Source organism: Pseudoliparis swirei, chromosome 20, assembly GCF_029220125.1.
Source record: "Pseudoliparis swirei isolate HS2019 ecotype Mariana Trench chromosome 20, NWPU_hadal_v1, whole genome shotgun sequence".
NCBI classification, from domain to species: Eukaryota; Metazoa; Chordata; class Actinopteri; order Perciformes; family Liparidae; genus Pseudoliparis; species Pseudoliparis swirei.
In genome coordinates, this window is record NC_079407.1 from 7,437,497 (window position 1) to 7,462,257 (window position 24,761).

The window sequence follows — 24,761 nt, forward strand, 5'->3', positions numbered from 1 at the left end:
TCAGATACAGGAGCTTACTTGAAATGCGTAGCACAGAATATATTTACATTTTACATTTGAGGGAATAATTTGGTCAAGATGTTTCACTCAGATTGGATGCAGTTACATATCCAAAAGAACACATGTTGCCATCAGTGCACTACAAATTATGTATTTTAGCTTCTCAAATATTCTAGTTTCAATTTGTTTTTTTAGTAAGCACCAGAATTTTCATATCAAACTTTTCTCCTCAGTCCTTTTTAATGTGCTGCACATTACTCAGGGTCATAGTCTCTCACCAGGATCTTTTTGACCATTTTTCTTCTGTAATGACCTGAAAGCCATAATGTAAATGTTTCTAGATCAGCAGTCCTAGTCGCAGACCCAAGATGCAGTCCATCTCTTCTTGCTGAGCAGGCAAGGCCTCTTTGAGCCATTAGGCTCCAAACAGCTGTGAATGGCTTGTTATGCGCACAGCAGTCAGTGCGTTTACATGATGGTATAATTCGAATCTTGCTTTAGTCGGACTATGCTATCTTTTGGGGGATCTGCTGTTATCCCAATATACATGGCAGTGAGTAATTCGAATCATTGGCCGAAAGCATGTCACATCCGATACGATAGGTGGCGCTGTTTTCATTACAACTCGTGGTGATACAGCCATTTCCGCTTGACCTCTTCACCACCACCAACAACAACATTTCGAGAAAGATGGCGAACAGAGAGCGAGGCGAAGCTACATCCCTCTACTATTCTTCCATGGTGTTAATAGGAGTACAGCGAATGCAAATGGCGCTATTGGCTGAGTTGATAACGGAGAGAAGACGCCGTCGCTGAAGGTACACGGAGAATTTAATTTATCGTCTCTTTCGACTTCCGGGTCACGACATGGGAGGGAGGGAGGAGGGCGGAGGGATCTCGAGCATGCGCAAAGACGCAAAGTCCAGTTGCGAATCGAATTCAGAGTTACATGCCGCGAGTCGAATTATCAACTGGATCGGACCGAGCTATCCAGGGGTGTTAATCGGACCGAAGTCGGACCGCACATAGTCCGACTAAGGTGTTTACATGAAACGGATAATTCGATTTCAGTCCGACTAAGCCAATAATTCGATTGCATGTAACCGCACTGAGTGTATCATTGGAGTCAGAGAGGGAGCTGGTAATATGTAGTTCAGATTTTTTTTAAAGGCTCCGTCTGACATATTTGTGTGTGCGGAAAACTCGATTTAGGATTATTCTAGCTTCCTTCTCTATTCCCGTCTGTGTCTAAACCAGTAGCACATTTTAGGCTTACCGTCAAAAATCCCTGCATAAGTTGTGACACAGCAGCTTTCATTCATTATCTCCAAACTTCTGCAAATCAGTTTTATTAGATCTAAAAATGGATTTCTTCTGTATCATTATCCTTGATCTCCACTCCTCTATATGCGACTTCTAAAATGATCGTGTGCCTTTTAGAACATTTTACACATCTTCAGTTATATTTGTCATTATACTTTCACACTTGCTAATTTAGGCTCGCCTTGTGCTGAGCTGATATGTGCATGCCACTCTGAGAGAGCATGGCCATTTCCTATGATTCAGTAGATCTTGTGCTGTGATAATCAGCCAGGGGCAACAATACAATTTTATTTTTTAACATATGACCAAAATTCTACTGCGCTGATTTGCACCGAGACAAAATCATAAATCACAAGCATAAAAAAGATTGGACTTTTTAAATCAATTAAATTTGCCGTAGCTAAAAATACTCAAATGTGAGATTTGTCCCTTGTGTCAATTTATAGTATTCTTAACATCTTTGGGTTAAGGGCGGCTGGTAATATAAGATACTTGAATGTAACTTTGGGTTTGGGGATTTTTTAAAAACTATTTCCTGACGTTAAATAGCGCGAACAATGTATTCATTGTACACATAGTAGGTGAATTAATCAAGCCATAATTGTTTGCCAAATTGGTTGGATATACATAAACTTCATATTGAATAACAATAACATTTTTGATAAATAATCACCAGTAATGTGGAGATAATGACAAAGGGGGTAAAGGCAATTGATTAAAACTAGAACTATCTCAATCGAAAAAACACCCCACTAAAATCTAATGCTGCACTTAAAACCAGAAAAAGACCACAATTATTCCGGATTACAATCTCCAAAATCGTACATGACGTTATTTATCTAATATTGATTTATTGCCCGGCCTTAAAGCAAAAGCTTGATTCCAGTAAAAAAAAATTGCATTTTGATGCGGCTGGTTGGTGGAAGTGCTCAATGTTATCTCAGCCGACCGCTGAACAGTGCAAGAAGAATCTCATGTATGCCACGTTTATATTGAAAGGAGAGAAAAAGAGAGAAATGGGGAGTTTGCCTGGGAAAAACAGACAACAATTACACTTGCCCTAGGAGGCCGAGGGAACCTGACCACGTTGCTATGGAAACTCAAGTACAGCAGAAAGTAACAGGAAAATCAATTCAGACGGAGCTTATCTCTCCCCCTCTCCCGCTCCCTTCTCATTTCACAAGGGCTACGAAGCACGTTTCCACTCTGAATCCCATTTTAACTGTTGCCGGACCGATGCAGCACTAATCACGACAAACAATGATTTTTCTTTTCATTCCCCGTAAATGACATGTGTGGATTATAGTGACCAGAAAAACACGTCTTCAAACAAGCACCACACCTCAAAAATAGTGCGAAAGAAAGATGCAAGCGCGAGTGTGCCACGGCTCGACACGAATCACCCTCTGTCTCAGGCGCAGCATTCATTTTTGCTCTTTCCTTTCTTTCCTCTTCACTCGCTCCCTCGGAGGGGCAACGGCAGCTGCATGCAGGTGATAAGCGTGTGCAGCGATGGGCGCTCGGCTCTGATTGGCTGGCTCAACTCCTACGCTGATGTGAAGATTGCAGGCTGCGTCTGTCAAAAGGCCATTCTGCTCGCGGTTGTCACCTTGTGACGTCACTGGCGCAAATGACAGTTTGACGGGTTCCACTCACAGAGGAGCATGATATTTACATCATTCCCTCCCCTCCCATTTCTGCATGACAAACTCAAACATTTAGGAACCAATCATAGACAGGATGCGGGACATATAACTGCACAACATGATCCTAAATGGATCAGACGTATTGCCTTGGCTGCTTTGCACACAGTCACATGAAAAGCTTTGATCATCGAACAGACAGTCAGGGTACGCCAGGAACCGACTGCCTAAGTTTGGGTGTTATTTGGTTCTCAGTGGTCGGCTGTACAATGGCAAGGTGAGGTCAAAGACGGATTGCAAGTGTACTCGGTGTGTGTGTGTGTGTGTGTGTTCTCAAGGCTCACGCCGAAGAAGAGCCATGAGGAGCGAAGACGAGCCTTGAAGAGAAATAACGATGCTTGATGCCTCATACATCAAGAAAAAGATGGAGGGTCACCTTGCAGTGAAGTCGGCTGGTCATTTGCTCCTGAAGTCAATCTGAAGAATCATTTGTTGAAATCACATAAGTGAAACTCATATGATGCAGTAAGACCTTGCAGGAATTCAATAGTTCATTAATGTTTTTTATACATAAATATGTCATATGTTTAAGATGTTAGAGATAAATATATATATAATAATATAAATAGCTCATTTACTGAGACAAAAAAACAAAGAAAAAAGTTTCAAAGATTCAAGACAGTACAAATAAAGGGCCACTCCGGCAAATTAATATTGAGTCTGACGACTTACAATTAGACCAGATTAAAATTAGATCCTAACGAGCAGTTTGGCACCTTGCACAGCAGCCTCTGCCTTCATGAGTGTGTGGAAATAGGTCAAATGTTGGCATGACGTGTGACAGGCGACATGAAAATGCAATAAATACATTATCAGGGTTATTATTCCAAACTTTGGAAAGCTCCTCACAGAGTTGCAGAAGACATTATACGAGCGTTTTCTTGGGCGGTATACTACTCTTTTGAACTTTACTATGTAAAATCGGTGGATATCCCATTTTAGGAGAATGTGTTTTGAGACAAATGAAAAACAATGTATAGATCTATTCAGTGTTTTGTCATAAAAGCACTCAATTAGATCTCCTGCTTTTAAATCATGATTGTGTCTAATCAGTGTTACAGATGGCCAGCAGGGGGGCGCTGCCACCAAGCCTCTGTGTGAAAGTTGAAAGAGGCTCAACGTGATTTACTGTATCTTTCCAGATTAACCACCCTGGGAGCGAAATAAAACCGTGTATTAATCCTTGATTGGATGGAAGGCGGGAGAGGGGAAAAAAGGAGTGAAAAATCCCTATTAGGTCAGCAGGGTGATTTGAGTTATTAAGTGCCTTTTTTACTCTAATCAGTCACTCTGAAGATGGGATCAGAAACTGTTGTATTATGGGATGTATTTGAGCACACCATTTTGTCTCCATTTCTTCCAGTGCTTCGGCAGGGAACATATGGGAAGGTTCCTCCACGAGTCACGCCACCTGTCACTGACACGCACATACATGAACAGAGGGACTTTGCACCCACACAACCAGTCATCCAACCACATCCAGGAGAGTTTATAAACAGAAATTAATTGCTTGCTCCAGCTGTAATTAGCTCACACCATGCTTATTACTAATCTGTGTCTTGGCCTGACGCCAGGCCAGTTCTGGCCCGGCTCCAGTCCATTTTCAACACGGTGTTGCTCTACAGTAATCCATAAGCTCTGGCAGGATGTACTCGTTCCACCAACTGAGCTTTTCTCAACTATACACACATATTTCTAACTTTTCTGTGAACGAGTCCTCTTTCTACTATCGCGATGTCTTTAAATGCATCGCCCTGATTTTTTTGTGCTGATTGCATAACACTCTTAAGATCCACAATACAGTTAAACTGTAAATTGTGAGTTTTGATTTACTCTACTCTGTTTGAGTGGATTTCATACGCATAAATAATGCACCACCCAGAACAATAAAACAAAATTCAGGACATTACTATAAACCTGATTCCCTCATTATAATAATAGCACAATCTACCAAACCAGTGCTCATTCAAGCTTCTGTCTTCCACCCGAGTTGAAAACAAAAGGGGCATCCCCATCACAGAAAGCCAAATTGCCTATTAAAGATGAGAGCATGTTCAGTCTCCCAATGCGCCCAGCCATCACCACCCTAATCATTCCCTGCCTAAACAGCCTAATGGCTGCCATCTTGTTGCTGTTTATTAGTAAACACTGATGGAAGAGTGCCCGCTTCAACAGTTGTTGATTTTGTCTATCCGTATGGAGTATCAGCTGGGAATCACAGCCACTGTGCCAGAACGTTGTCTGTTGTTCAGTCTTCCGTCACTAAACAGTTTGCTTTATTTATTTTACGTGCACAGTGATTAGGATGTCAGTAGATGGCATTATATAATATATAAAGCTGCGATAAAGCATCAAACAAATCTGGGAGCTGAGCACAGCCCTCCTTCTGGTATTTCTAAATCACCAGATTGTTCCCCTGATGTCTTATCAAAGATCATTTCAAAGCAAGGAAGAATTCAAATGTGCATTGTTTTTCAGTCACAAATTAAAGGACACTCCAAAGATGACCTTAGGTTTAAGATGCTTTTGGGAAGCCTGGTCCAAGATCGATTTCCCTCCATCTCTGTCTCAGTAACCCTTCTATTGATCCGTATCAAATATGTATCATGTCCTCAAGCCTTCACCGCAGCTAAGATGGAGACTTCAAACAGCAACAGCTCAAACAGAAAGTCAAAGGAGAACTAGGTTTCTTTCTTTCTTTCCAAATGGCAAATGGTAGGGAAGATGTGAAACCCAAATATTCATGTAAAAATAACTCAAATGTGAGGCAAAACATCTTGAAACCACTACATATTATGAAAGCTATAAAATAAAAATGTAATCTCGGCTTTTTCAAAAGCTGTAACATCAAAGCTTTCAAAATGACACTGAATGAATGCTATCCTAAAGCAAGCTTTACGAAAGACAGTGGGTTTAGTCTTTTACAAAAGGCACAAGAGACACACAACACATGAAGAAAACACCCCCCAACTATCTCGGCTTTAACCTCTATTCTTACTAAAAGGGTCTTGTCTCGTCCTCTTCCAATTCCCCAAACTCCCCTTCACACAGCACTCATATGTTGCAAATGCACAAAATGCATCCTTCAACTCATGTTCCCATAATTCTGTGTGGCAGCAGCGTGATTAATGCACACAACTATTGATTTTTGTTCCCCTTTTGCTCTTTTTCCTTCTTCTTATTTCTTTCAGGAGAGTGCCCCTCCCTCTCAACCTCCCACACCCCCACCCCCACCCCCACCCCAAATGCTTCCTACTTGACAGCATCACACTTTGCACTCTGTCACACATACGCACTCACACAAAAACACACACAGACACACACAAAACAAACAATAAGCACCCCCATCCCCTTAGCGCTCAGGCAGCTGTGTGTGAGTGAACTGGGAAAAGGGGTGCCGTGAAAGACAAGGGTCAGCATTTCACTAACTGCTGATCTGTGTAGGAGGAGGGGAGCAACATGATAGGCTGTGTTGTTTTCATAGGGTTTCACTGCAGGATGGGTGGAGTAGTGTGCAAAAAGAAAGAAACCACATCAATGCAACCACACACAAAAAACTCAGACACGTGTATTTAGCACATCAGTCACACGTGTGTCTAGATACTCCTCTGAATTGCAACGCCGGGATCACCCATTAAGTATCGAAGGAAAAGTGAGAGAGGAAAGAAAAGTGGGAAGGGGAAAAAGGCAGAGGGAAAAGATCATGTGGTTAATGTGACGCAGTCCCTTGTTTACAAAAGAAAAAAGCCTCGCCCACTCTCCTCCTCCTCCTCCTCCTCCTCTTCAGTCTCTTGTTTCCCCAGCTCCCTCTTCCTCTACGCTGATCTGCCTTCTCCTCCCACTTCCTCGCATCTTCTTACTTCCCAAGCTCATTTTCTTCCACTGTGCCCTCCTTTCAAGGTTGGCCTGACTTTGGGCGTGTTGAATTTACAGCCCTGTCTCCGCCTGCCTCTCTGTGCCCTCACTGTCAATCTCAATGAAAAATGGAGACGGTGGCACATCACTGGCATGATAAATTCCTGCTGAGCAGTGATCCTGTAAACCAAACAGCTACAGTTGCCCCTTTGAAGACATCCTTAACATTCCAGAGACTGAGCTGGTGGCTGGTTAAGACTGTGATTCTATTAGCAAGCAAACTGTTTAATTAGCCTCTATAAGCACTCACAAGAACCCGTGAGAGAAGTGTGAGCAGAATACGAGAGTGCAGAGGCACTTTCATCGCTTGAAAGCTAAACACACAGATGGGAAGTGGCCGACACGAATGTGACGGAAAAATGTAACTTCAGATTTCTTTTTACTGATGCTGTGAGTATTGGAGGGACGTATTTGCATTAAGCAAATAAAAAAAGAATGCATTTCTCACGCAGGAGAAAGTTGACGGGGGCACAGTGCCAAGCAGGTTATTCAGTAAGAGGAGAAGAGAGAAGACCGTCAGTCAAGGCCAGCGGAGGAGGATGGAGAAAAGAAGAGGGGAGTAAACACAAGGAAACATTGGGAACATAAAGGATAATAATTGTCAGTATCTGACATATATTACAAAACAGATACAGTACACACAACATTATAGAAGTCAATCTCCCTTTCGCTATTCCCAAAAATCCCATAATGCTATTAGGCCATTAAAATAAAAGTGATAACTAGCCACATACAATTAAGTGGATGGAATAGCAAGACAGGGGCACATTGAGAAAGTAGGAAGGTCAAATTCATTTGTTAGGACAAAACCTCTTGATATGTTCAATCTCGTTTTCAAAGGGGGTTGCAAATGGTTTATGGAGACTTCTCTCCCGCATCGCCGTGAGCATGCGTCTTAATACGGAATGAAGCTTCCTGTCCTCCATTTCTTAATCTCTGGCCTGAAAAGATGAAAGGCCTGCTTGTTTGTTTCCAGTAAGAAACCCTATCGCTACACACTAGAGGAAAGCTTTCTCCTTCCATTCTTCTTTTCTTTTTCTCCGTTTTTCTCCCCATCTTACTTCCCCTCTGCTCACCTTTTCTCTCTGTTCCTGTCCTCTCCAGAGCCAATGTCCTGTCTGACCTCCACTTCCGTATCCATCTGTGTGAGGCTTTTCCACTGGATGAGCGACTGGATGAAGGTGTTAGCATTTAGCACGGTTAGCACGACATGTGACATGTCTTCAAATGTTTATGAAATCAAATAATGTGCACGAAATGTATCGGGTTGCAACTAACAATTAGTTTCACAAGGGATTAATCTACAGATTATGTCTCAAATTCCCGTGATGATGTTTTAAAATGTTTTGTTTTGTCCGATGAGCGGTACAAAAGCTAAAGACATTCGGTTTGCAATCAAAGAGATTTTAAATGCTGAATCAGTGATTTTCCTTTTTGATCATTATTTTCAATTAAAAAATAAAATGGTTTCTTGCCTAAATATGGCCTTTATTAACCTAACGTAAACCAAAGTGAGTTTATTAAACAAATCCTAATTAAGATGAAATGAGAAACATGTTTTGGTTGATGTGCTTATTAGATAAGAGTACATGTACACAGGAAACTGACAAGAAAATCTCATGGCACTATGTATTCAAAACATTGAATTGGTGTCTAGATGATGATCATAATGCCGTCTAGCTTTCGCTATTGCCAGAAAATATAATGTGTGGTATTGTCCAATAATTCATTTCCCTTGAATCGCTACTGGTCTCCAAATTTTCAAGATGAGAACAACGTTTACAGAACAAAATTTGAATGGATGCAAATGTTGACACTTGCATGAAAAGCTCTGAGAGCGACACTTGCATAGAGATTATGTTGACACTCTCCTGTTGCTTCTACGACTGTAGACGGTAAGAAAAGTCAAAGAGACATCACTGTGTGGGAGATTCACACACAATTGTAACATGGGTACAAAGAAAAATCATCTGTGGCAGCTCGGAGACGATGTATTGCAACTAAGGCTACACATTATGTTGACTCAAACATCGGAAATATTACTAGTAGAAACAGAATCTGTGTTCAAATTGCACAACATACAACTGCATGCATCTTAAAGGAGAGTGCAAGGTCTCAGTGACAACATGTTGTTTGCAGCTCATTCAGTATAATACTGGTTCTTTTGAGGCCGCCCGGCTCATTACGCTGCCTCGTCGCATGAATGATGAGAGACAAAAGGTAGGTAGATGGAAGAACACAAAACACACACACCATCGCAGCTCTGTCCCTTTTCAAAAGCACGGCCACTTGAAACACACAGCAACATATAACATAAACGCGACGCTGTGACAACGCCGATACACACATGCTCTGAAATAAAGGCCCACCATATAAAATCCTGGCAGCACGGCTCGACTCCTCCCCCGCTCTAATTTATTTAATTTTTGTGTGTGTGCCTCTTTCATCTCTCTGTTAGCTCTGTCAATTGTCTATCAAAAGCAGCAAGGATGCGATCGGAGCCGGGCATTTGAAAGCTTGCGCTGCGAGATCCATTTTAAAATTCATGACGGGTTAATGGTATGTTAGTGACATTAGGACCCAGTGAGCTTGCGTCGTGCTCATTCACATTGAAAACAGGCCGCTTCAAATGACTACTAAGCAGTCCTCATCCTGAGAGCTAATTCATATTGTAATTAACTTTTCAATCACAGCTGATTAATTAAGACAGGCCTTAGTCTGTAATTATGCATCTATTTTTTTACCCTAATGTGAATCCTGGATATTCAAAGATTGGATCGTCCACAATTTAAGCCAGAATCCTCTTTACGCCCAAGTTACTCATCTAAAAAAGCACATTTACAAGTCACGATATTAAGCTGTGCACTTGTGTTCATAGGTTTGGATGTTTCAGGGTATGCACATTGTTTTTCTATTAGTAATAGAGGGACATTGATCGGTTAAGAACACCACTGTGGTGCTAATAAAAATATCAGGAGCCTTGGCTGCTCTTCCTCACAATGCACAATTGAAGTGGAAGTGCGCTTGATGTTCCCGTTCCCAACAAAAAGAAAAAAATGAGATTAATAATTCAGTGTGGTGTTGGATACCTTTATTGTGTATCCACTGAGACCAAGTCTTCTTTCATGGAAAATTGAAAAAGAAAAAGAAAAAAGGGGCTGCAGAAAGAGTCGTGAAAACTGGGCTGGGTCAAACTGCACCCGGTTGCCACTGTCAAGCCCTGTTGGTATCCTCATGGCCTCTCGCGCGTGCTTTACCCGCTCGCGCACGAACACAATCACACTCGCGTGCACATCCTTCTAACCCTCGCTCCGAGAGCAAACATACCATCTCCATAACAGTGCGGGGTGAATCCGCTCATGCATCGGAAACGACCATCAAATATTTATTACCGAGCAGCAGTGATTTTGACAGCACTCGCCTGCCGCAATACTTATTGGAGTCAACACGGACAATCCAAAAATGTTGTTCTTTTGAACACTTGCGAAAGAACTCAAAAGAACACAGAGCGTACAATATAATCCATTAAAACTTCACTGCATATTCTATAGGCAGTCAGACCTTCTGTAAAAAGAGAGAGAGAGAAGACGTCACTGTAGCCTTATAAGAGCTGATTTAGGTCATGATTGGCACTGATTGTATTTAATACAAAAGAATGGCACACACACACATGCACACTTTAAATCTTACGTAAAGAGATGGTCTCTACATGTCCTTTAATTCTTCTTTTTAATTCAGGCCAACAGATCTTTGTTTTTGATGAAGATGTAGAGTAGTTAAATGTTAAAGCATTTCATCCTCATAATGGACACTTTCTTTCCAGGTACAGAGTCTTGTTTACATGATTCATTTCATTTACAGAACGTAATCATATCTGCATGCTGCATATTTGCCCGCTCTCCATGATATTAGGCGATGTTTTCCACCGGCAGCTTGCAGCGAGTAACTCGAGTAACCTCCAGTAAATAAGTCACTGGCATGGATCAGAAGGCACATCTTCATGCTTGAGCAGACACATTTAAAATGCCACCAAAACACCGTCCCAGATTCTGCCCTCAGATTCTGCCCTCAGTCAAATGACATCAAGTGCTCACTTACAGTTCCCTGAACGCCCCAGTATGAAGCGAAGTCAGCCAGCGGGCAGTACATGGAGCAATCAAGAGATAAGCATCCCATTTAACTTGAGTAAAAATCCAACGCGCAGAACGTTCTGCTGTCTTGCGTTATCATGCTGTGCCACTGGATTCAAAAAAGGAGTGTAACTAGGTCAATGACGCTATGTAAACTGTTCCACTTTACCCCTTGCTGGACTCAAAATGGAGTTGGCTGAGGTGAAGTGTGTATCGGAGAGAGAATATCAGCGATTCGATGTGACAGTTATCAACATCCTCTGGCTAGCGAGAGGACAGGGCTAAGCAGACCTGCAGCGCCTCAGTAATGGCAGACTACGACAGAAAACAGGTAAGAAGATGACTCACAGTGAAACAGAACATAGTGTCCAAAGAGCGCGGAGCAGAGCAGGGCAGGGAGGGGCACTGGGATAAACAGCAACAAATAAATAAATACATCTTTCCCTTCATCAAAGATGTATTCTTACAGCACAAAAGGCTTCTCTGTGTGCTCCCAATACCTTCTACAAGGTCATTTTAACATGAACACTGGCATTTTACCTTCATTATCAAGGTATCACAGCTTGTGTCCTCGATTTATTTTCACACTAAAAGCTCTGTTCTGAACTACCCATTTACACAGTATACACAGTATTTACTTGTCTTACCTGAGTGGAGTGAAACTGTGTCTTTCTCCCATGATACAACAGTGACGTAGGCCTCAACAGAAGCCGGGATAATGCACTTGAAGACGGCTACACTGCCTCTCATAGCCTTCTGGTCGGCCACTCTGACTGTGTAGGGTTCCCGTGAAACTGTTGATGAAGAGAAACACACACATTCATAACGAGTCTCATTCATACGAGACCAACTGCTTCATTGTGTTCTTCTTGTTCATTTTTGGGGACAGGGTGGGAGTCTAGTTCCAACCTTCTGAAGAACTAGTATTACAATGCTGTTATTACTTTGTGATGTACAATTATGAAACATTATAAAAACATTTTAATTTAGAAAAACAATGTTTTTTACACTTTAATTAAAATAAATGTATAAGCTTTTACTATCTTACAGATATAAGAGGGCAACACGTATTGAGTCAGCAGAGGTTTGGATCAAATTTGGTCACACATAGAAAATATGTTTTATGTATGAAACCAAACCACGCAACAGTCAAACAGCTGAAAGGTGTATCTAACAAAATATTGTAATATTTGCTGTTGCCAATGTCAAGAATGAACTTTAAATCCTAATTGTTGTGCCAACATGGAAAAGATGTCCTTTAGGTGTTCAGAATAAAAATTAAATCGACAAATCCATCTGTGTAGGAAGGTCATGTGATACAACAGAAAGCTCCATCACAGCTAATGAGAGGACCTTGACATGAGAATAAGCACAGTTTGCGTGATTTGGATTTAAGTGCAATTTGAACAGTTCGCTCTACTCAAAATTAATATAATGTCTCTAACCAACTTCAGCCTTTTGATACCTTTTAAACACATGCTGTGATAAAGTTCAGGCGATCTTACAGTTGACTTATCTGGAGCAAGATATTCCTCAATCAGACTCAGATAGATTAAATAAAAAGTCATAATCAAAATGAACGGAATTATATGATTTTGGAAACGTAATTAATTTGCCTTTCAAGTGTTTGATTTGAGCAATGTATTAATACAAAAAGCCTCGCTACAAGTTGGTTTGCTACTATTACAACTACACCCCTATATTTACTCCCCACTACCATTACACCTCCTACACAAACTCCTCCACTGTGGACTCACCAGCTTTGATGTGGACATCCTGACTCCTAATCTTGCCAGAGGGGTTCTCGGCAGTGCAGTAGTATGTGTTGTCGTGGATCAGCTTGCTGAAGCTGGACGGCAGGAAGTTAAAGATCTGGAGGGTTCCATTGGGGTGGACATGGCGGATGCCCGGGACATCGTAGATCTCCTCGCCGGTCGCCAGATACCAGCGCAGCGAGGCAGGAGACACGCCACCAGCAGGACAGGGCACAGAGATCCCTGTGGTGCTGGCAAATACTACCTCTTGCAAAGATGCATTGACAAAATATAAGCTGGAATGTAGGTCCTCACTGAAAACTGAAAGAGAGGAAACACAGAACATTCACTGTTACAACCAGGTATTGTAATTGATCACTTTATCCTGTAAATAGTTTGCAACTTTAGAATGACATTCTCAAACGAAATCTCCAGGAGAGACCACAAATGTTTGTCGATAAATGTACTTTTTGTTCTTTTTTCATATACAGATTGTTTGGCATTTGAGCATGAAAATGTAAAAAAACACAAATTAGTATTCCTCTTAAGTCCGCAACTGTAAGTGCTTCTAGTTATGGAACATGATCGGTAGTTTAGGAATCATCAATGTATTTCCCATCCCTGGGACCTTGGGAACATTAAATTAACATAAACTACCATCAATTATGAGATAAGGTCAGTTGCCTTGATCATGTTCAAGCTTTAATTCAAGGCAAAGCCAACATCACAGTAAAGAGACAGACGTTAAATGCAGTTTGTGCTAGAGCATTCTCCAGAGGAGAGGAGGGTAATAAATGTCAATGTTGGACCAATTATCTCCACAGTAATCTACAGCTGTTTGATTTCAGAGGGATGAAGCCAGCACATGTTTGCAATCTGAGCTTCTGTGTCTGGGAGGCAGTCAGCTTTTATTATTTGTATTTCATGCATATACAGTATTTGTATGCGTGTAGCTCCCTTGCCATCTCAGCCTGGTGACGAGCCCAGAGGCTCTGCTCTAAATGGCTCACGGTGGCACTGGCAGCTGGCTTGGACCCTCCCAGGGGAGAAAACATTTTAGCACTTCATAAATTCCTAACAAGGTTTCAAATTGCAGACGTTTCCATCCTTTTCTCTGCTCCAGCAGCTCTCAACCGGCAATGAGACACTCCAATGACCTGCTCATGTACACACGCACATCAGCTCAGCGCTCATTTGTTGTTACAAATTAGGAATTCTCATCCTAAATTATTAGCACACTAAAGATCAATACTGCAGCGCTGTTGACATATTGGAGATCCGGAGAGTTGCATCACTTCTGAGATGCAAACTGCTGAGCACTCTCAGTGTTACAGCAACTGAAATATGCATTGTTACATTTATTCAGATAATGTGGACTGACGTTGGGGGATTTTCATCCACATGACAAGGAACAGAAAAGACAGCCGTGTCCAATCATTGATCACAGAGTTAAATATTGATGAAGCTTTGAACATACACGTGGCACGCGTTTAATATTATAGGTTATTGTGTGGAATAGCAAAGAGAAGGTCAGGATGTGTGAGTAAAGGGGATCTGAGTGCTTCTTCCGCCACTGTTTAATGCTAGCTACATAAATATAAGCTAGCAGTCACATTTTTCAAGGATTCAAGGATCATTTCAGCTATTGTCATTATGCAACACATTTATTCAAAGCTAACATTAGCTTTACCTTGCTAAAACTAACAAGGCACATCTAGCAAACATTGACGTTCATATCCAGCCAATACATAATTTAAAAAACAGAAACGTTTTTTCATTTTACCTGCAGTGAGCGTCTCAGGTGTTGTTCCTGCTATGTTTTATAATAATTATCTGAGATTTTAAAAAACACAAAATGGAAGCTTGTTCTTTCTCTTTTAGCTAGCTAGCAGGGCAGCTGCATGTCATTAAGACTTAATTAACAGTTGACGCAATAATTAACAGAGGCCACAGTGCACTAGCACAATACATATTAAAACCTCTTGTTATAATAACAGTTGTTTTCATACTGGACATTTAATAAATATTTTTTTATACAGTCTTAATATCATATGTGTTACTTCTATTTGTGAATTGTGCAAGGTGATGACTAACAATGCACCTCTGGTAACCTGTGGTAATGTTAAATGTTCACTATATAGAAATTACATTGTGAACAGCTTCAGTGCTTATTAATCCTTACGCACCAGGAAAATGGAATAGGCAATGCCAGTTGTCTGTCTGCATTTCTATTTATACATGGAAAACAAATCACTGGAAAAACTGAACACCTTTAGTAGATATTCTCCTCCTGAATTGATTAAACCCTCATCTTCATATAAGTAGTGTGTTGTGATTTGACTACCAAATCAGATTGCGTTAACTTCACAAATGATTTTACATATGAAACACACTGGTTCACTCACATATTTCACTTTGATAAAATATTGAGAACATGCTCCCAGGAGAAGAACTTTTGTATGTATGTACAGTACAGTCTCTCACATCAAAAAGTGTTAGCCAATTTGAATCTTTTAAAATGCGGTGGAAGCTGTGCTGAGTTCTTGGTGGGTCCGTGACACCGGCCAAGATGAAAATAATACATCAAAGTCATATTAAATTCTGATTCATTCTCTTTTTTTCCACCTGGCACAGGGAGTATCAATCTTCTCAGCGCTGTGTTGATAATACAAACTGGAGCTGTGAGGTGGGAGATCAAAATCCCACCTGTTCATGGTTAGTGAGAAGGAGAAGATCACTCATCTTAAAACACAGCCTTTACTGATGTTACACACAGTAGACATTTTCTTCATGTATCACACATGAAATGTTCTGGTGATTATACTCTTTGTAAATGTTGCTGATGATTTAGTGCCATATGTCCCCAAAAAGCATATGATCATATAGAGGGGAATCTGGAAAAGTAAGTGAAGACCAAGAATGTTCAGCAAAAAAATAAAATTTAATAATTTTCTTCAATAAGAAAAATGTGACAGACACAACGGGCACACATCAAAGTTTTCTGCAAATACAATTTGGGTATTATTTAGTTAATTGATACTTTGAACGTTACAGCGCTACAATAGCAAACGGAGAGAAGTAGATCAAAGCAGCGTGTGGTAGCTCGGAAAGCTTCTATTCCGTGCTAGAAATTGGATTAGGATTTATGTCATGGCTGTTTTGATATTCGTCTAATTCACATATGAAAAGTACGTGAGAGCAACTCAATTTAGACTGGCTGAGTGATAGCGAGTCTGATTTAATTTAAAAAATAAATGGACTCTGGTGGAAGGGTGCATATCACTGCACTACTCGTTTTCATAATTGACTAAGCTCAGGAGCCAGGCCACAAATGGTCCAGTGACGCAGGTACATCACCCCGCAGACCTCACAAAGAGCACCGTGTCATGCCCCAACAAACGGCCTCAGGGCCTAACCACTTACTACATTGCCCGAGAGGAAATCAGTAATTGGCATAATTTTTCATGAGCTCAACCGTAAAGGTGAAATAAATGACCCTGTTCAATAATGCATTATATGCATCTATAATTGATGAAGATTTTATTCCCTATGGGATATCTTCAGAGTGAAGAAAAAAGGGAAAAAAGCTTTTTGATTTCAATATTTTTGGTTTTGTGGCCAGAAGAGCGTAAATGCAAATAATTCCTAACAAACGTTGGTGGGGATTACGCATGACTTTGGTTCATGTTGTCACAGGTAACTCGGTGCATTACAGTTCCTATTTATTCTTTTTTTAAGATGTAAACTATTTTTTATTTTTTTAATCTGAGCTTTATTTTTTATAGTTTAGGTGGTATACATGTAGGTTAACATAGTGTATACGATATAGCATATAGTATACTCAATTTCCCTCACAAAAATAATAGATTGCACATTATTACCAGTGTCTTTTGCACTGCTGTAATTTCCAGTGTTGAGCTGAAAGCAACTGCATAATGGATATTGGGGTAGCAAACAGTGGTTTATCTTAGACCAATTCAAGTCCAAAATTAACATTCCTTATAGCTCAGTGTTGGTCTCCAACAACTCTTGAAGGACATATCTGACTCTTTAGCTGCTAAATGCTCCACTAGTTAGTATCTTTCTCTGTCTGCTGTCTGGTGCTGAGCAGGTAGTGTACACTCAGTGTCTGAGCGGAAAGCAGCTGCCGGCTGTGGCTGGAAACAGCTCTGAGAGTGCGATGAAAGTGAAAAGTATAGTTGGGAGCCAGAAAACCAAAACAATCACGTAGAAGATGCCAAAAGACATATTATCACCTGCAGAGTGGAAGACTATTTTCTGTGTTGAAGAATATATAGTATAACCTGTGCTTTGCTTGATAGCACTTGGGCCTCGTCTTTTAAAGAGCAAAGCAGCCTTGTTCTCTTGCAGTATTTGAACTAGCAATCCTCCATGTGTTCTTTAGACACTGCAAATGTGACATAAACTGTGAGTAGGATGTTTTTGTTGCACCCTTCTCAGGAGTGAACAATGGACATGACATGACTTGTTGGGTTGCTTAACATATTACAATAATCCAACAGCCATTCACATGTGTTTTTTGCAGATGCTTCGACAACAATCACAACGATGTGCATCAGAATTTTGGGCTTTATATAATCTCAACCGCATGCTGCATTACATAACTCTACAGTGCTGTAACCACAAACTGTAACTGCTTTGCATTCATGATGTGTGTGATGTTTCTACAGATTGAAACAGAAGCAGACTGATTCATGTCATCTTTAGGAGAACAAGGCAACATATATATTGTGTTTTTGATACATTAACAAGACTTCCTTGAGGAGAAAAATATAGCGTACGCTCTATTGAGCTGTTTCTCTCAGTATTTACACTTTGGTGATTTATAACTTAAAATACGATTTGGAAAAGTAGCCGCTGTAATGTTCACAAAGCGTCACCGTACAAAAATGACAAACAACACCTATGGTTCAGCGTCATCAAAAGACGGTGATCCTTCACACAACAGAGCTGATCAGTTGACAGGGTGTAACCAACCATGGCAGTGTGCTTTCAGAGCCACTGGGGCGCTTCATTTAAGTTAACGTGCAATCAATGCCGATGGGAGTGAACAGCAGGTAAAGATGAATCCACTAACTGGCTGTTTGCAGAATCACAAGAAGGAAAAAGTTGCCCCAAGATCACACTTTCAATTTGCGGAATTCTTTTGGGGGCTGCGTGAAAATGTAAAAGTCATGTGGAGAAGGTGTGATTTTTCCCCCATCTCATGTAGGCTACCCGCAGCGTTAAGCGAATGGTCCCAGTGCACACGGGAAACCGGTGACAACCTAGTAACTCTCGTTCTGTAGCTCCATGTTCCGTCTTTCATGCAGCCGCTGGCTTTATTCATGAACCCGCTCTGACATGGGAAGAAGAGAGAACAGCGAGGAGCAAACAGGAAAAGGCAACGAGAGAATCAGAGAGACAGTGGGATTGATTCAGCTTCCCATAGGGCACTCGCCTTGCATCTGCTCAGCAAGTGGAGCCATTGTCTGAGTTGTCATCGCCACCGCGGTAGGGGGACTCGGCGCCGCATGGCAGCGTGGCACCGGGTGCTCCACAGTGACAATGTGACAGCGGGAACCCTGGGTAATTAAAGCAACTCTCTGCTCTGTGCCCTCAGGGCAAGTCTGCATTGGATGTGGAGATCACACTCACATTCGAGACTCACGGTAGCCACAGCAATTTTCCTCCTTTTGGATTTATGGGTAGCAGCATTGGCATGATTTAGAGCAAGCTGTCTACACAGCAGCTAAAAATAGGACTTTGACCTGTGCATGGCCTATATTTTAAATATTGTGTGCAGGTATTTTCTTTTTCATTTAAAGCGATTCAATTAATTGAAAAAAAAACATGTCACTAAAATTCATTTAGCATCTAACAAAATCCATGAACCTGAAAATAACACATCAGCTAGAAGTACTGAGACAGGAAGACAACAAACCATCAGGGCCAAGCAGTCCAGTATGAGTAAGCATTCCCACTGATCTGATCTGCCCAGAGGCAATACACCATGCACAGAAGTTAAATGACTGTCTTCCAATTTGCTCTCATGAATATTAAGCAGTGCTGTGACAGTAGAAAGGGTTGGCTGTATGTAAGCTGCTGATCCACACCGACAGATCTGTCCTCTGATGTCTTGAAGGGGGCGGGCAACGCTAAAACGAGGCCCCCACAGCAGATGAGCCTCCTCCTCCCCAGTCTATTTTCATGTCTTAAATGGGACAGAGTGGCCGCCTGTCTCATCAAGGGGGAAGCCAGAGACCCTGGACTGTTTCTCACTTATGTACAACTGAGCGATAAAGACAGTGATGTCTAAATTATGCTGCTGCTGCAGATGATGAGTGCATGAGAGAGGGTCTGATGAGGGATTCCACTGGAGCAAACTATAGCAGCTCTCTGTACTGCTGATGATGATGAATACAAATTTCGACTAGTACAAATTTTATATTGCTTTGTGATGTTATCCACGCAAGTATGTATTTTAAATACTTGCGTGAATGTATTTTAACTCTGAATCTGTCCTTCTGTACACATTACATCTTTTGCACCTGTCCACCCTGGAGAGGGATCCTCCTCTGTTGCTCTCCTGAAGGTTTCTTCCCTTTTTTCCCCCTGAAGGGTTATTTGGGAGTTTTTCCTGATCCGATGTGAGGTTTTGGGACAGGGATGTCTATGTGTACAGATTGTAAAGCACTCCGAGACAAATTTGTAATTTGTGAAATTGGGCTATACAAATAAACTGAATTGAATTGAATTGAAAGTGGAGGGAGACCCATGTCTGTAATAAAGTCAATAAACAAAGATTGCATTTAAAGTGTTGCATAGATTCCCGGTGTGTTTACGATGAGTGTGAACCGTAGCGATGCCACTGATATACAGCGGCCTTCACAATTAAAAGGAACATATTATTTAAATTACGTTCATTTTACTTTATTTTCAACACCTGCAATCTTACCTATTAATTAAAATGTGTTTTCTAATTTTACCAGGACGAGAGCAGCACTGTGGTGTTGCCTCTTCTCAGCCCATATAACAAGAATGAATAACTATGTATTAATAGAAAGCCAATGCTTATCCTTTTGACAAACAGTCCGAATATATTTCTAAATATTATTTAATGGTTGATTTATTCTTGTGGCGGTGGTAACACACAGACTGCCAAAAAGCCAAGCTGTAGCTTTTGAATGCAGTGTGATGTATATATGCAGATGAATACAACCATAAAGAGTCACATTATAAAATCAAGATTGATACTTTATTTGTCCCTGTGGGGAAATTGGTTTGCAGCACAATCACAAGGCATTTCATCAAAACACAATCACAAGACACCACCAGACATACTTGGGCACATCATTTGCATTAGCAACAGACAAACTGATTCTGATATGAGCTTTGCTGTCAAATCTGAATTGTTTAATAACTCATTTTGAGTTTAAAATGTGGGTGTTTAAGTCAAATGAATTCTTGACAAAATACGACAGCGTCACATACCGTATATTTACTGTATCTGCTTGTTCCAGCACATCATTAATGCAACTATATCGTGCTTTCATCCAGACAAATCAAATGGAGATGTATTTTGCACATTGTGCTGCAGTATACGTGACAGATGTGTCATCTTTAGAAATGTTGTGACCTTTAATGCAGTCTAGTATGAGCTGGTTTGACCGATGCTTTGCGGCACCACGAGTTGAAACAAAGCCGAAAGGGGTGGAAAAGGTAAAATAATTATGTGTGGGAATAATGGAGAAAATTAAAGGTAATGCGGTAAAGTTATCAATTAGGAAGTGTATAGCCATGACATGGTTCCTCTAATAGAAAATCCCAATAACACAGAATAATTACCCAGCCCTCGCTGGGGATACAGCTGAACACATGGTAAAGATCTGCCTCTGATTGGCTGGAGTCCTGTATATGATTTAATAACAATATCCATGTGCTCATTTATACAAAAAAATGAAGCTGAAACAAATATATTAATCAGTTACTGGATTCTCAAACCATTGTTAAGGCTATGATTAAAACTGATTTCAATCCTGTCAAAAGGCTCTATCATTAGGATGCATGGATGTTGAGCAGAGTTCAGGGTTGCTGCCCCGTCAATTCAACATCAGAGATGCTTTAATATTCTCTTTGTTATGAACTATTATACTTAAACATGTCTGATTGAGACTTGAGTGGATATAATCAAATTGCCTCCAAACTAATCCAATGGTCAGCATACCATCTTGATAACAAGATGAAGCAGCAGCGTTCTCGTTGCACAGATGCTTGTTGGTAGAGGCCCTCTCAGTTAAACATGTAGACATGGCACATAGTGGACAACCAACCTCATTATGTCACCAAATATTAAGGTAAGGGGCCTTAACAAGACCGCTGTCCACCTAAGTCCTGCCTTAGTGTTCTGAATTATTGGATGGTGACTCATCTCAATTGGTCTCCGTGTGCTGAATTTTATTATTCCGTGTGCTTACAGGCCACAGTTAACACATAATGCCATTAAATGAAGACTAAAATAAATCATTGCAAACTACAACAGTGTAGGACAGACCACATAATGACTTTCTATGTTTTTGCAACGTTTTCTTTTAAGTAAAGGAAGTGCTACGTTTAAATATTGCATGCAAGGTGGTCAGGGTGGTTGATGGGCATACAAAACGCAGGATTTTAACACCAAAGTGTGAGGTTTATGTTCTCGGTGGATCCGTTTAGACAACAAAAGCATTTGGTTAAGATAAAGACTAGATTGTGGTTTGGCTTCACCATAATAACCATAACTATGTTTTGCACTGCACAAGCAGATATCGTAGGACAAACTAATGAAATGCGTCGTCAGTCATACATATTGGTACTTGTCAGACTGAAATCATAATTCAGTTGGCATTTGTTGTTGTAAATTAGTAGTGTATGAACATAATTTTAAGAGACAGGCTCGCTCTTTGGTGTGTTTTTGATATTGAATTTTTTGAATAAATATTTCTTTTGGAAAAGCCATTGCTTTCAATTGTACCACCAGTGCAAGTCCTCCTGTTATTGTGCGGTTTTCTACTTTCTTTACAGCACTTTTGAACTTATTTTGAAAAGTGCAATACAAATATGCTGCTTTTAATATTAGTGTCGTACAGGTACAAATTTCATTAAGAGGCCATAGCGGCCTTTTGAAGATATACCGCTATCCCTGTTTTGTCCAGCAGACGTCTGTGACCAGCAGCTGGTGGAGTGTGTTAATGTTGATGTCACAGCAGCTGGCTGCTCTCATCCTGTTAGCTCTGCTTGCCATTATCAGCCCCCCCCCCCCCCCCCCCCTCATCCTGCTTTAAAGCTGCTGCTGCTGCTGCTGCGTGCCGCGCTCATTTTAATACTCCAGACTCATTTGACCGTCTTTATGGACTTATCATATTAAACATTTATCGCAGCCATTTCCCTAAACCAAGCATGTTTATTCAACACTTAGGGGACCACAGCACGGCTCCATTCAGCATCCCCTTCCACACCCCCGCCCCACACACATAAACACTTATTTTCTCCTTTTCCTTGTTGCTCTCCTCCTCTCCTCCTCTCTCAGCCCCCCAGCTCTCTTTATTACAACCCTCCTCCTTCTGTGCCACTGCCGGAATTAAAAAAGTATTTCTGTGCAATTCCTTCCCCTCTGCTCTCAAGATCCCCCCCCAGTCATGCAGACACAAATGTATTCTGAGCATTTTTAATTTTTGGATGAATCAGGCTTTAATGGAATCATCTGATCAAACACCAATTATCATAATCACTTGATGGGATGGATGGTGCAGATAGAGAGACCCAGAGCAACACATAATAGACCTCATCCTGGCAACAGTCTATACAAGGACACTCAGCAACATGCAAACAGTGACATGCTTCTGGGGACAGGACTGTGTCCAAATTACCTTCCTTTGTACAAACAATACCTCCAATTCTCTATTCCCTTCAACCGCGCAGCCACTGCAAAATGGTCTATTCACAGCGAGGCGACCCTATTGTCAGATGCTCTGCTGCCAGTCCCTGTGCCCGCATATTTGATCTTGGACAAGATGGCTTACTGCAGCATCACACCGTGGTCTAAGCAGAGGAGGTCTGGGAATTCTAGGAATACCACAAAGTGCTAAGATTATTGACAATGCACTCAGTCTCACACGGGGCCGGGGGATCGATGAGTGGCTAGAAGGACATAAATCAGACTCCTGCGGCTCCACTCCTCGTCACACCCTCACCCACCCAGATCCCCAATTAAATCTGCGCGCGCACACACACACACACAAGCGTGGACACACACACACAAGTACGCATGCAAACACACGCCTCCTATCAAATATAGGTGCTTGCACATATACAGGACTGTCTCAGAAAATTAGAATATTGTGATGAAGTTCTTTATTTTCTGCAATGCAATTAAAAAAACAAAAATATCATGCATTCTGGATTCATTACAAATCAACTGAAATATTGCAAGCCTTTTATTCTTTTAATATTGCTGATTATGGCTTACAGCTTAAGAAAACTCAAATATCCTATCTCTAAATATTAGAATATCATGAAAAAGTATACTAGTAGGGTATTAAACAAATCACTTGAATTGTCTAATTAACTCGAAACACCTGCAAGGGTTTCCTGAGCCTTGACAAACACTCAGCTGTTATAAATCTTTTTTTTTACTTGGTCTGAGGAAATATTAAAATTTTATGAGATAGGATTTTAGAATTTTCTTAAGCTGTAAGCCATAATCAGCAATATTAAAAGAATAAAAGGCTTGCAATATTTCAGTTGATTTGTAATGAATCCAGAATGCATGACATTTTTGTTTTTTTAATTGCATTACAGAAAATAAAGAACTTCATCACAATATTCTAATTTTCTGAGACAGTCCTGTACACCCGCAATAAAGCACCCAGTTTACACACCTCACACACGCATGCACACACTCTCATACACCTTACCTCAACTCCAACAAGATGACAGCGCTTTAAAAAATGGCTGGCTAAAAATAAACGCCACTAACTTGGTCTTAAATCTTAGCATCTGTGCCAGGAATAAAAATAAAGAGCAGTGTCGAGAAACCAAGCTGGACCCATTTGTCTTTCTGTCACGCTGTCTATCCGCCTTTGCCTCCATCCCATAGCCTACTTTAATATTCAGACTGTGGCGCATCAAGCGCACGATGAAATATCTCATGGAAATGTGGTCTTGAATAATCTGCTTGAGTAGTGGATTTGAAATATTCAGCAAAGATACAAAGGTTGAAAAAAAATGGAGAGAGGTCGAAGGGACATGATGTTTGTTTCTTACGGCATACATCAGGGAAGTCTATGTGAAGTGAGAGGAAGAACAAGAAAGAGACAGAGCTGGAGACACGTTAGTGAGCGACAATACGTCAGGCACATGCATCATGTCCAGGCCAGAGTCGCAGGGATCAATTCAGCCTTGGGCCTCGGAGTGTGTTGAGTTCAAAGCCTGGTCCTGGTATGTGGAGGACTGGATTAAGAGGCAGTATTTACGAGCTCCAGCGTGAATGTTTGTCTTGGTGGGTGATGGATAGCAAACTCATCACAACTCCGCCACCTGTCTCCCACAATGAACAAAAGCTTGAGTGGGGAGCTCAGACACAAGGACTGTGGTTTTAGTGGGCAGTGTACAACACATTCAGTGCATTGTGTGCGTGGACAAACTCCATTTGGTTATGGTTAGGAAAAGCTTGTGGTTTTGGTAAAATGTTACTGCAATAAATAAGTAAACGTGCCTTAAGTCACTATTGACTTACCCTAACCTTAATGTGATGTGATCATAACCACAATGTACTCTCTGGATAATGTTGAAAAACATGACACGTGAGTGAATGATTCCTCCTCCTTGCACATTAGAGAGCGATAGTATGAGGCAATAAGATATTAATGCTGCATATTTAAACCATTTTTGGAAGG

General features: G+C 41.0%; 1 protein-coding gene across 6 annotated transcripts in view; it reads right to left on the reverse strand.

Moving 5' to 3' along the window:
• dscamb (Down syndrome cell adhesion molecule b) overlaps positions 1-24,761 on the reverse strand; it is a 111,828-nt gene that overhangs the window by 81,279 nt on the left and 5,788 nt on the right. For all 6 annotated transcript variants that reach the window (XM_056440580.1, XM_056440581.1, XM_056440582.1 and 3 more), the window contains exons 2-3: positions 12,829-13,146; positions 11,719-11,865 (exon numbers count right to left, since the gene is read on the reverse strand). In XM_056440580.1, the coding sequence (XP_056296555.1) occupies positions 11,719-11,865; positions 12,829-13,146 (465 nt within the window). The remainder of the gene's footprint in view (positions 1-11,718; positions 11,866-12,828; positions 13,147-24,761) is intronic.